The 13,390-nt window shown below is 34.2% G+C and overlaps 5 protein-coding genes across 5 annotated transcripts in view; 1 reads left to right on the top strand and 4 right to left on the bottom strand.

Moving 5' to 3' along the window:
* The window catches only part of LOC124535380 (WD repeat-containing protein 44), a 22,421-nt gene extending 22,265 nt beyond the window's left edge, over nucleotides 1-156 (top strand). The window contains 1 exon segment of the mRNA XM_047111589.1: nucleotides 107-156. Within this exon segment, the coding sequence (XP_046967545.1) occupies nucleotides 107-156 (50 nt within the window).
* A 790-nt stretch (nucleotides 157-946) lies between these two features.
* On the bottom strand, nucleotides 947-3,347 carry LOC124535064 (protein ALP1-like). Its single transcript, XM_047111105.1, has 2 exons — nucleotides 2,849-3,347; nucleotides 947-1,926 (listed from the first exon to the last, which is right to left on the bottom strand). Exons 1-2 carry the CDS (start codon nucleotides 3,142-3,144, stop codon nucleotides 1,041-1,043), a joined length of 1,182 nt encoding a protein of 393 aa, XP_046967061.1. The 5' UTR covers nucleotides 3,145-3,347; the 3' UTR covers nucleotides 947-1,040.
* A 541-nt stretch (nucleotides 3,348-3,888) lies between these two features.
* Nucleotides 3,889-6,294, bottom strand: LOC124535066 (protein ALP1-like). The gene is made up of 2 exons (XM_047111106.1): nucleotides 5,791-6,294; nucleotides 3,889-4,868 (listed from the first exon to the last, which is right to left on the bottom strand). The coding sequence occupies exons 1-2, from the start codon at nucleotides 6,084-6,086 to the stop codon at nucleotides 3,983-3,985; spliced, it is 1,182 nt and encodes a 393-aa protein (XP_046967062.1). The 5' UTR covers nucleotides 6,087-6,294; the 3' UTR covers nucleotides 3,889-3,982.
* On the bottom strand, nucleotides 6,112-10,967 carry LOC124535379 (early endosome antigen 1-like). The gene is made up of 5 exons (XM_047111588.1): nucleotides 9,631-10,967; nucleotides 9,321-9,554; nucleotides 8,805-9,059; nucleotides 7,858-8,112; nucleotides 6,112-6,264 (listed from the first exon to the last, which is right to left on the bottom strand). The coding sequence occupies exons 1-5, from the start codon at nucleotides 10,867-10,869 to the stop codon at nucleotides 6,112-6,114; spliced, it is 2,136 nt and encodes a 711-aa protein (XP_046967544.1). The 5' UTR covers nucleotides 10,870-10,967.
* Nucleotides 10,968-11,471: 504 nt separating this feature from the next.
* LOC124535153 (trafficking protein particle complex subunit 1) lies at nucleotides 11,472-12,618 on the bottom strand. The gene is made up of 2 exons (XM_047111246.1): nucleotides 12,366-12,618; nucleotides 11,472-12,154 (listed from the first exon to the last, which is right to left on the bottom strand). Exons 1-2 carry the CDS (start codon nucleotides 12,462-12,464, stop codon nucleotides 11,816-11,818), a joined length of 438 nt encoding a protein of 145 aa, XP_046967202.1. The 5' UTR covers nucleotides 12,465-12,618; the 3' UTR covers nucleotides 11,472-11,815.
* Between the last annotated feature and the right edge of the window lie 772 nt (nucleotides 12,619-13,390).

The raw sequence follows: 13,390 nt of genomic DNA, 5'->3' as shown, positions 1-13,390 counted from the left end.
TTATTAATTATTATTGTAGGTTAAAAATAAACTTATATAATACTAACCATATTTTTTTTTATTTGTCTCATCCAAATTTTCAAAATCTTTATTTAAAATACCGCAGATTTCTTCCCATGCTTTGAGTGTCAAGTTTTTGTACTTATATTCTTCTAAGCTCTTATCCCATATAACTGGCCTATCTTGAACCAAAGTAATTAGTAGATCGACTTCAATATCAGTATCCATTTTGTTGACAAACGTGCGCGTGCGTGCTTGAACGCGTCACTACGGAACAAGGAGTTATCACTGCCTACCAGCAAAATGGCGCGATTTCCCCCCCGCTGCCAACGCGGCCGCCCGCCACCCGCCCGCAGAGCGCGCGGGTGCAAATCGCCGCGGCGGCGGGACCGCGACCCGCGCCCGCCGGTAGAAGATGAACCGCCAGTGCAGCGGGACCCGCAAACAACCGCGCACACCGCGGGCGTAAAACGCGTCGTGAAATGTGCTTTAATTTTTTACACATATATCTGCATTCTACAGAAGCTGCGGGCCCGCACCCGCGGCGGGTGCGGGTGAAAACCGCTCCGTGAGTTCTTAGCCTACCGGCGGGCGCGGGTCGCGGTCCCGCAGCCGCGGCGATTTGCACCCGCGCGCTCTGCGGTCGGTTGGCGGGCGACCGCGTTGGCAGCGGGGGGGAAATCGCGCCATTTTGCTGGTAGGCAGTGATAACTCCTTGTTCCGTAGTGACGCGTTCAAGCACGCACGCGCACGTTTGTCAACAAAATGGATACTGATATTGAAGTCGATCTACTAATTACTTTGGTTCAAGATAGGCCAGTTATATGGGATAAGAGCTTAGAAGAATATAAGTACAAAAACTTGACACTCAAAGCATGGGAAGAAATCTGCGGTATTTTAAATAAAGATTTTGAAAATTTGGATGAGACAAATAAAAAAAAATATGGTTAGTATTATATAAGTTTATTTTTAACCTACAATAATAATTAATAATTGAGCTGTGTAGTAGCGGGTCGTAAAAAGAATAATAATTAACGTTATTAAATTTTTGACAATTGCCAGCTTAAAGCTCCGCTGTCACTCATAAAATATTGTTGAAAAATATCTCTTATGTTGTTGGCTTGTCTTCCACTGCGTATTGATGGAGGTGTTTGTATACTCTCAAGATTATGAGTAAAATCTTCTTCTCTAATGTGATGGCCGTCTCGTTTTCGTACAAAATTGTGAAGTATGCAACATGCCTTCACAATATTAATTGATAAAGGTATTGATACATCCAATGCACGATTTAAAATTCGCCATTTGTTTGATAAAATGCCAAATGCACATTCTACGTATCTTCGTGCTCTCGATAGGCGATAATTAAATACCCTTTTTTGTACACTCAAAAATTGACCACCATAAGGTCTCATAATGTGTTGATGCAAACCAAATGCCTCATCGGCTACGAATACATACGGGACAGGTGGCAAAGTAGATCCGGGTAGTATTTTTTCATTAGGTAGTTTGATAGAATTGCTATTAAGCGCATTGCAAAAAGTAGTATTTTTAAAAATGGTTGAATCAGCATTACTTCCCGGGGCTCCAATGTCTACAAAAACGAAGCAGTAATCCGCATCAACTACGGCCATTAATACAAATGAAAAAAAATCCTTATAATTGTAGTAAATTGAAGCACTGTTATCTGGTTTAGTTATTCTTATATGTTTGCCGTCTATTGCTCCGACACAGTGGGGAAAATTTGCGTACTTGTAAAATTTTTGGCTGATTTCTTCTAAAAGTTCTGTAGTGATTACCGGAAAACATTCAGACATTAACACCTCCCATAATTTTTCACATGTCGTTCTTATAATTGCTGATATAGTTGTGTGCCCAATTCTGAATATGTAGTGCAAATCGTGCATTGAAGTCCCACTTGCTAGGTATCTGAAATAAATAAATTTACTTAATTACGTATATTTTTTTTTAGGTAACATGATTATAAAAAAATGGAAAAATATTAAAGATTGCTGGATGAAAACAAACAAAAAAGTTGAAACGGAAACAAAATCTGGATCGGGAGCTAAAAAAACTAAAAAGTACATTTATGATGATCAGTTACAGTTTTTGAAGAAAAATATACCTATTGAAAATACCTCCTCAACCTTAACGAGCGATGCTACAACTGAACAAACTACTACTACTACTAACACTACTACTACTGTTGCATCAACATCAGAAGCTTTTGCTACGCCTATCACCTCAGTATCTTCTCAAACTGGTGTTAAAAGAAAAAGAAAAGACGACGCCGACAAAGCATTAATAGAGATGTTGTCTCAACGCGAAGATAGACATTTGTCATTTTTTCGAGGAATACTGCCTTCATTGCAAAATTTTGATGAAGCAAAAACAAGACGATTTCAAATAGCAGTTCTACAAATTATTGATAATCTTGATAATAATCTTCCAGCATTTTCTTATCAATATCCACCATATAATTACAGTCAAGAAAATATCGGCAGTCAAGAAAATATCGGCTATCGTACCTATTCTACTTCTGAAAGCAATACCCAAAGTCCACAAAATATTCCATCAGTTTCTTCAGTCAATACTAATTTGTCAGATGATGTGTATTTTCAATAAAAAAAATTTTTAAATATTACCACTAGTTTCATTAACACCTGACGCAAAAAGTATATAAGTATGTTGTATCCGTTGTCTGGTATCTATAGTATAAGCCTCGTGCTTAGTTTGGGACTAGATGGCGCTGTGTAAAGATTTCCAAGAACAACATTTATGTGTGTGTGTGTGCGTGTGTGAGTGCGTATGTGCGTGCGTGCGTGCGAGTTGTTAAAAGAAACTTACATACCTTAATGTGACTGCCAACATTTCCTCTGGTGATATGGGATCTCGCATATTAGTATGTTGTTTTTGAAGAGCAGTTTCTGTTTTTTTTTTAAGTTCTAAATAACTACTTATGGACATTCGGAAATAATTAAAGAACTTCTCCTCATCCTTCTTTAACTCATTAATAAGAGTAACAAATAATCCATAACGATTTCTTTCCGCAATTAGTGGATGTATCCAGAATCTTTTAGGCCTTCTTTTTTTAATTCTTCTGTGAAGTAAATATAACGCAACAGCTCGTTTCTGGTGTGTATCCATGACGGTCTGGAACTGAACTGATCGTTTAACCGCCCGTCTTGCAACCGCCCGTCCTGCGATAATCAACCGCTACGTTTGCGGGTGATAATCGCAACCGCGGCGGCTGCGTTATCGCACAAAACTGCGGTCTCGTGAGTTTTGAAAATAAACTCCATTCCGCCACCGCGGCGGGCGCGGGCTGAAAACCGCTCCGTGAGTTCTTAGCGGTAGAAGATGAACCGCCAGTGCAGCGGGACCCGCAAACAACCGCGCACACCGCGGGCGTAAAACGCGTCGTGAAATGTGCTTTAATTTTTTACACATATATCTGCATTCTACAGAAGCTGCGGGCCCGCACCCGCGGCGGGTGCGGGTGAAAACCGCTCCGTGAGTTCTTAGCCTACCGGCGGGCGCGGGTCGCGGTCCCGCAGCCGCGGCGATTTGCACCCGCGCGCTCTGCGGTCGGTTGGCGGGCGACCGCGTTGGCAGCGGGGGGGAAATCGCGCCATTTTGCTGGTAGGCAGTGATAACTCCTTGTTCCGTAGTGACGCGTTCAAGCACGCACGCGCACGTTTGTCAACAAAATGGATACTGATATTGAAGTCGATCTACTAATTACTTTGGTTCAAGATAGGCCAGTTATATGGGATAAGAGCTTAGAAGAATATAAGTACAAAAACTTGACACTCAAAGCATGGGAAGAAATCTGCGGTATTTTAAATAAAGATTTTGAAAATTTGGATGAGACAAATAAAAAAAAATATGGTTAGTATTATATAAGTTTATTTTTAACCTACAATAATAATTAATAATTGAGCTGTGTAGTAGCGGGTCGTAAAAAGAATAATAATTAACGTTATTAAATTTTTGACAATTGCCAGCTTAAAGCTCCGCTGTCACTCATAAAATATTGTTGAAAAATATCTCTTATGTTGTTGGCTTGTCTTCCACTGCGTATTGATGGAGGTGTTTGTATACTCTCAAGATTATGAGTAAAATCTTCTTCTCTAATGTGATGGCCGTCTCGTTTTCGTACAAAATTGTGAAGTATGCAACATGCCTTCACAATATTAATTGATAAAGGTATTGATACATCCAATGCACGATTTAAAATTCGCCATTTGTTTGATAAAATGCCAAATGCACATTCTACGTATCTTCGTGCTCTCGATAGGCGATAATTAAATACCCTTTTTTGTACACTCAAAAATTGACCACCATAAGGTCTCATAATGTGTTGATGCAAACCAAATGCCTCATCGGCTACGAATACATACGGGACAGGTGGCAAAGTAGATCCGGGTAGTATTTTTTCATTAGGTAGTTTGATAGAATTGCTATTAAGCGCATTGCAAAAAGTAGTATTTTTAAAAATGGTTGAATCAGCATTACTTCCCGGGGCTCCAATGTCTACAAAAACGAAGCAGTAATCCGCATCAACTACGGCCATTAATACAAATGAAAAAAAATCCTTATAATTGTAGTAAATTGAAGCACTGTTATCTGGTTTAGTTATTCTTATATGTTTGCCGTCTATTGCTCCGACACAGTGGGGAAAATTTGCGTACTTGTAAAATTTTTGGCTGATTTCTTCTAAAAGTTCTGTAGTGATTACCGGAAAACATTCAGACATTAACACCTCCCATAATTTTTCACATGTCGTTCTTATAATTGCTGATATAGTTGTGTGCCCAATTCTGAATATGTAGTGCAAATCGTGCATTGAAGTCCCACTTGCTAGGTATCTGAAATAAATAAATTTACTTAATTACGTATATTTTTTTTTAGGTAACATGATTATAAAAAAATGGAAAAATATTAAAGATTGCTGGATGAAAACAAACAAAAAAGTTGAAACGGAAACAAAATCTGGATCGGGAGCTAAAAAAACTAAAAAGTACATTTATGATGATCAGTTACAGTTTTTGAAGAAAAATATACCTATTGAAAATACCTCCTCAACCTTAACGAGCGATGCTACAACTGAACAAACTACTACTACTACTAACACTACTACTACTGTTGCATCAACATCAGAAGCTTTTGCTACGCCTATCACCTCAGTATCTTCTCAAACTGGTGTTAAAAGAAAAAGAAAAGACGACGCCGACAAAGCATTAATAGAGATGTTGTCTCAACGCGAAGATAGACATTTGTCATTTTTTCGAGGAATACTGCCTTCATTGCAAAATTTTGATGAAGCAAAAACAAGACGATTTCAAATAGCAGTTCTACAAATTATTGATAATCTTGATAATAATCTTCCAGCATTTTCTTATCAATATCCACCATATAATTACAGTCAAGAAAATATCGGCAGTCAAGAAAATATCGGCTATCGTACCTATTCTACTTCTGAAAGCAATACCCAAAGTCCACAAAATATTCCATCAGTTTCTTCAGTCAATACTAATTTGTCAGATGATGTGTATTTTCAATAAAAAAAATTTTTAAATATTACCACTAGTTTCATTAACACCTGACGCAAAAAGTATATAAGTATGTTGTATCCGTTGTCTGGTATCTATAGTATAAGCCTCGTGCTTAGTTTGGGACTAGATGGCGCTGTGTAAAGATTTCCAAGAACAACATTTATGTGTGTGTGTGTGCGTGTGTGAGTGCGTATGTGCGTGCGTGCGTGCGAGTTGTTAAAAGAAACTTACATACCTTAATGTGACTGCCAACATTTCCTCTGGTGATATGGGATCTCGCATATTAGTATGTTGTTTTTGAAGAGCAGTTTCTGTTTTTTTTTTAAGTTCTAAATAACTACTTATGGACATTCGGAAATAATTAAAGAACTTCTCCTCATCCTTCTTTAACTCATTAATAAGAGTAACAAATAATCCATAACGATTTCTTTCCGCAATTAGTGGATGTATCCAGAATCTTTTAGGCCTTCTTTTTTTAATTCTTCTGTGAAGTAAATATAACGCAACAGCTCGTTTCTGGTGTGTATCCATGACGGTCTGGAACTGAACTGATCGTTTAACCGCCCGTCTTGCAACCGCCCGTCCTGCGATAATCAACCGCTACGTTTGCGGGTGATAATCGCAACCGCGGCGGCTGCGTTATCGCACAAAACTGCGGTCTCGTGAGTTTTGAAAATAAACTCCATTCCGCCACCGCGGCGGGCGCGGGCTGAAAACCGCTCCGTGAGTTCTTAGCGTTAGACCGCTCGGCCATCCTGACTGTACGTAACGGGATGAATAAAGTGAACTGATTCCAATTCTCTCTTATAAAGGAATTATTAAATGTTTAATTTAATTCAAATTTCGAAAGAATACCAGCGTCACTTATGTTTTGTTTTATTTTTTACTCTGTATAATTTTGTTTGAATCAATCTTTTTTTCGGTGTATTTATTTCTGAATTAAAATTGAATTGATTGCAACATTTATTTAAAGAGTGAAATGTTTTAAAACATATTTTGTGGTTTGTAACAAGATTTATGATTAGTATTTTTAAGTAATCCAAAATTAACTGTTAACAAAAAAAGTATTACTACGACTATTTTAAAAAAAATTTAACATATGTACAAGCCACAACATTCCTTATTCAAATATTCTCATATTGTAATAACTCCACCTATATAGATGATGACTTACTGAGAGAAACTGAAGTAACACACTATTATGAAATACTTTCTCAACTATAATTCTTAGTCTAGTATATACAAATTAATGTATATATTCTGCATGTAAATTAATAAATATTTGAAAATTAAATGATATATATGGATATTAACTCGACTTATTTCTGAAGAAATATGGATATTAAGAGTCGAGATGGTCCAGTGGTTAGAACGCGTGCATCTTAATCGATGATTGCGGGTTCGAACCCAGGCAAGCACCGCTGATTCAAGTGCTTAATTTGTGTTTATAATTCATCTCGTTCTCAGGGGTGAAGCAAAACATCGTGAAAAAACCTACATGTGACAAATTTCATTGAAATTCTGCCACATGTGTATTCCACCAACCCGCATTGGAACAGCGTGGTGGAATATGTTCCAAACCTTCTCCTCAAAGGGAGAGGAGGCCTTTAGGAGGAATTTACAGGCTGTTGTTATATGGATATTGTTGAAGCATTACTTAAAACTATTATGCACCCGCTGCTTGACTGGCGTTTTAGTATGTTGGTTGTCATGTGTTAGGCAAAAATAGTAGTCCATGTTCTTTCTTGGAGTTCAAGTTTGCTTCATACCAAAATTTCATCAAAATCGGTTCAGCGGCTTGGGTGTGAAAGGGTGACAGAAACAGGGTTGCTTTATTTAATATTACTAATATAACTAAAATTTTAAGAATAAGCATAACATTACAAGTTATTGTGTATAATTCTAATAATTATTATAAAAATGAAATTAGTATTAGAATTTTTTTACAAATTTAAAAATCATTTAATTATGAAGCACTTGGAGCAAAAACAGTTTTGAGTTTATTTCGGGCATTCTATTCTTTATTTCAATTCATTCACATGCAAAAGAGTAACTACTGAGTATCTAGATCATATATTTAGATTTATCATTTATTTCTTTAATAATAGCAACAATTTATTTGCATTAATTTGATACACATTTCATTTGATTTGTTTTTTGTGAACTGAAGAAAAATAGAACAATTTACTTAGTAGTTGTAGTACAGTCAGTATCCAAAAGATGAGGATATCCTTATGAGACTTATATTATCTATCTTTTATTTCATGGCTACTGATTTATAAAACAACAACATAATAAAAACTTGCTTTTTTATAAAATATGCTTTTATTTGTATAGTTAGAAAAATACTTACACATCTCTTCAAAAGATCACCGACTTGAGTCTGTGCATCGCAGAGCTGGCGCTCCAGCATGGTGCACCTTGACCTCTCCTCGTTGATCTTATCCTTGAGTATGTCTCTCTCGTCTTGTATGAGTTGTTTCTCATCGCTCACTTCTTCTAGTTTACGATTTAATTCAATTATTTTTGATTTTGTAGACATGTGATCTGCTTTTTCCTGAAATAAAAGCATTTACAATTTAGTCTCACTATTACATTTCTAAGACACTTGACAGAGTTGTCGGTCCAAAAGTGGGATGAAAAAAGCTGTAGACTACGACAATTATAAAAAAAATGGTTTGAGTAGTATTTGTCACAAGTAGATCTCAAATTAGTCGATATCAAGGAACACTAAAGTCATCAATAAACAGGGATTTGAATATAAATATACTACACATTTAACATTTCCGATGCAAAGATATATTTGGAAATTGTTGCAAAATCTTAGGTGCAATATGATGTGCAGCACAGATAAGGCACTTTTGGAAGTACCAACAGCTTACACTTATAAATAACACACAGACAAGGTTCTCATCAAACAATAGAATGCAAAAGTATAAAGGTTTTCCATACACACAATATTATACTCAAAATTTTTAATAAAGTTGTAAAATGTTTAGAATTCAAATTAGGAAAAAACCTTAATTTTTATAAATATCATAAAAAATAAAAACACTATAAAAAATGTTAATCTAAAAAAGACTACTTATTTACTAAAGCATATTAGAAAATGCAGCACATTTTGATTTACATCATTATTATATAGATTCACTTTGTAGTTTCACCAACTTCAATAGTTTAAATTTGTTAAACTATTAACACGACAAGTTTGAACATCATTGCTTAGTATTAATGTATTGCAAGTCTCACCTTTTCTAATGCTTCTTCTAGATTTTGAACACAGTCCGTTGACTGTTTATTCAACCTCATTACAGTTTCATAATTCTCTTTCAAAACGTCTATTTCCTTTTCTTTCAACTTAATCGCTTCATCTTTACTTTCAGACATTTTTTCCAAATTTCCTTGCAGTTCATTCTTTTCCAATGTTAGTTTTTTGCATTTGTCTTGATAATCATGGGCCAGGTCAAGTGCTTTGTAAAGTTCTGTTTCAAATTGATTTGTTTTCTGTAAAGAATAATAAATCATAAGTTAGAAGTAAGGCAAGTCGGAGCTGAGTTTATAAATGTAAAAGACTCATGTAAATTTCCTTAAATTTTCATTGAACGGACCTGGGTTGAACCCATTACATTTGGTTTTCGAAAATTAAAATATATGAACCATTAAGGCACCTAAACTTTACTTAGTGAATGGTGTAATAATGTAACAGTAATGTCATTTGAAAATTTTAATAAAATAAATATATTTATTCAGTTCTCAAAGTTATACCTTCTGTGCTTCACCAGCCACCATTTTGAAGTTTTCAACTTCATGAACCATTTTATCCAGAGCCGAACGGTGCCTCTCTTCAGCCCTATCAAGACTACCTGTGAGTTTGAGCCAGGCTTCCCGGAGCTTGTTGATTGCGGTATCTTTCGCTCTGTCTACTTTCAGAGCTACTGCTAATTTTTCTTGCTGTTCTAGTACCTTCCTTTGCAATTGTTGGATCATTGCTTCACAGTGCTTGAAAAAAAAGTTTAGTTAATAGTATATAAAGAACAAATATTAGGAATGTGTAATATTTAAATTGAATATTTACCTCTCTCTTTAATCTTTCTTCTTCCAATTTTATACTTTCAACTTTATCAACTCTGTCCCCCTTTTCCCCCCAAAGTTCACTTAAGCTCAACAAGTCTGTGTCAATTGAGTCAATTTTAAAATTCCTGTTATCTAAATCAAACGGTCTCATTTGTGGCATTTTAAATTCTTCCCTCTTTAAAGACGTTACATCGCTAGTGTCAGTTACGGAACTATGAGTATTATGGCTATAGCTTTGTGACTTATAGTGCTCTAGCACTTTAGATGCTCTGTCCAAGATCTTATTTGATGATGGTTTAAATGACTCAGAATAATTTGAACTTGTTTGTGTATTTCTTTTAGGAGTTGATGTAGGTTGTACATCTCTATTCTCCACAAAGTTTAATCTTCTAATGCTTGGAGATTTTGTATCTTGTTTAGCCCTTGAAGGTGCAGTGTAACTCGATACATCATTATCAGATCGTACGTTTGATGAAATACCTTGTACAGGTTGGTTGCCATTGTTTTTAACCAAGTAAATATACTTGTCGAGGACGGAACTCGGCACTACCCGGCCACTTGGTAATTGAACTTCATCCATGTTCTTGGTTTCCAGTTTTTGAGATAAATAATCACCTGTTGCTTTGATAACATTTTCAGGACTTCCAGTCTGTTCTTTTTTTGTGTCTGCTGTATCGTATGACTCGACTTTCGTGAGGAATTCGTCTATTTCATGGAGAAGAAGTCTGTCGTTCTTTTTACTAGGTGTAGAAACTATGCTGCTGATATCTCCATCCATACTTTGAGCGTCATTAAAATGTTCAACACGTTTAAAGTTAAAGTCGTCTTTAAATTTTAATGAGTGGATATTATTATCGTTAGTAGTGATTGTATCAAGACTGGTCACAGACACGTCCTTAGTTCTTTCTTTCCTAAGTTTACGGCGCCGTCTGCGCGGGAAAGTAAAACATTTTCGGTCGATACTCCGACTGTCAAGACTTTCCGAATCCCATACCTTACGCTTGGCAGAACCGACACTAGAAAAAGCGTTACTCGTGTCCAGTTCTAACGATTCCAATCGGGACTCTAAAGTATGGACTTGGTCAACCAGTTTGCCTAGAACTTGAGCTGTGCATGAAACAGGTTTATGAACTACTGTTCTAGAGGATTCGAGAAAAGAATCCTCAGAACCTGAGCTATAAACTAGAAAGAAATTCGGAGGTATCAGCAAAAGCACATCAGTGTCGTCGGTCTCACTCATCACAGATAATCCTCAATTTAATTCCAAAATAAACTAAAGCCATTATATTTATATAATACAGGTATTTTTTGCACTTGCCACTTAATATAATAAGTAATCGCATACATACATAAACAGCCGTTTTATTTATTTTGTTTGTAATTTATTGGCTGTTGGTAACTTGGTAAGTTGAACTTGAAGTTTGAAGTTTTGAACCTCTGACTTCATATTACAATTTGAAGGTTGGTATTTTGGTAACGTTCCGTTTTATGACATTGACAATAATTAATTTTTGTTTAGGTATATATTTGAATTTTTTAATGTTTTCTAGCTATATGATTGTTTATGCTTTAAGTTAAATAATATTTTTGTACTATCCTATAAATACAAGAAATAACTTGAAATAATTTCTATTTTACAAGATTTATTTTATTTTTATAAGATATTTACTATAGCAGACCAGTATATCAAATATTAAGAAAAATAATAAAGGAAACAAGTATGTAATAATTACAGTTGCTTATCCTTATTTGTTTAAAAACTTCAAACACAGATATACTAAATTAAATAATATCTGAAACAGATTTAATCTTAAATATAATGATAAAATTATACAAATAATATAATCATATAAATTCATTTATTTTATTCTTCATAATCCTACAATATATATGAAAGTACACTTACTAACATTGTAAGTTTAATTTCTCTTAACAACTCAACTCTTCATTTCATAAATTGCAAATAATAAAATAAATTATCGAGATTTTTAATATTATAATGAAATTATAATTGTACAAAAATAAGAGTTTAACTAAACTGTAGAGTAGACTTAAATTAAAGTTTATAAATCAACAAATACTATCATAGAAAAAAATATTATCATTAACTAAACATAGGATGTTTTATTCTATTATTTTTTTATTGACATGTATAAATCTATTTACATTAAATATTATTTTTCAAATCAAGAAGCCCTAACTGTATTCAATGGTGCTTGTTTTATGAATGAGTCGAGTTTATTTTTAAACAATTCACTTGTAATGGGTTCTCCAATTCCGCACATTGGATTTCTTACAACATATTTAACATAAATGTCCCCGTATATCTTTTTTAATAGCTCTCTCACACCTTGAGCTTGGTTATCAGTGTTCATAACAAATTTTATTCCCGATGGAGTCTCTAAGCAATGTAGGGTATATTTTGATGTTTTGTAGTTCATGAAGCCTTCCTTTGGATCCAGAGGAGATATTTTAGCAACAAATGATTTTATCGAGAACAGCATACCATACATTAATTTCCCTTCCTGAAATAATAAGATGTTAATTTATTTAAATGCTACATTGTATTACAATATACAAGGAGATAATTAATTTTATCTTAGATTTTCTGATTACCTAATGTATTTCAAGCAATGTTTTAAAGTTTTCTATACTATAAAATAATTCTGTGCTAATTAATATTATTTGATTCCATTGTTACTAAACTAATTAGAATAAAAATAAAGTAAAGAATACCTCCTCCCGAGACATTCCAGATTGTTTGGATCTGTTCCACTCTCCATAGTAAAGTAGGGTGCCATAGCGATCGAAAATATATAAGTTATGAATCGTCATAATGAAACTGATACATTTACTTCAATTATATTACAAGAAATCTTCAGACCATAAATATTTAAATAGACAGTTTCAATACTACAGCTGATATTTGGTTTGGATGTTGAATCGGTGGTTGACGTTTGATTTGACTATTGGTATTGAGTACTGATGACTGATGAGTTTGACATTCTTGAGACAACTGTAACATAACAGCTATCATATTCTTAAAAAATATTAAATGTAAAACAATATAATATTTATCTATTTAAATAAAAAATCTAAATTTAATACAAGTAATTTTATCATTTTCGGAAATACTTCTTGTATATACTTACCAAATCTTATTTGAATAAATTAATTTATCATGGCATTTATGTATTTGTCACTAAATCTAATCTGTTTTTATTTTTTATGTATTATAAAATTTCCTTAATGTTTTCTAATTTAGTAATATTCAAAGACTCAGTGAAATTTGCTGTACCAAATTACTGGAGCGGTTTTGATAAAAGTTTAGGTCACAGACAAAATTTTTACAAACATAGATCAGATAAAGATCTAATATTTACTTTTTAGCTTATATTTTTATTAAAGTCCAACCGAAACTGGTTTTCCGGCCAAAACCGAAACCAAAACTTCGGTCGGACACTAATTTTTATTTTTGTTTTAACTTCCGATAATTTTTTAATTTATTTAACTTAGCTTGTTCAAGCTGGTCAAAACTATTTTAGTATTAAGATAGCGAAAAAAAATTCAGAGAGTAGTCCAATTTTACAAAAAAATAAATTATTTTAGGACGCACACTGAAGCACAGTTGACAAACCAAACATTAATATAACTTAATTTGTACTTATAAAAAAATGTATTACTGAACCAGACAAGTAAGGGATAGGGCTCGCAAGTCGCAGTCGTAGACAAACCACAGATTCAAAAGCAAAATGATTACT

This window comes from Vanessa cardui, chromosome 14, assembly GCF_905220365.1.
Source record: "Vanessa cardui chromosome 14, ilVanCard2.1, whole genome shotgun sequence".
NCBI lineage: Eukaryota > Metazoa > Arthropoda > Insecta > Lepidoptera > Nymphalidae > Vanessa > Vanessa cardui.
This window is presented reverse-complemented; position numbering and strand designations above follow the sequence as displayed.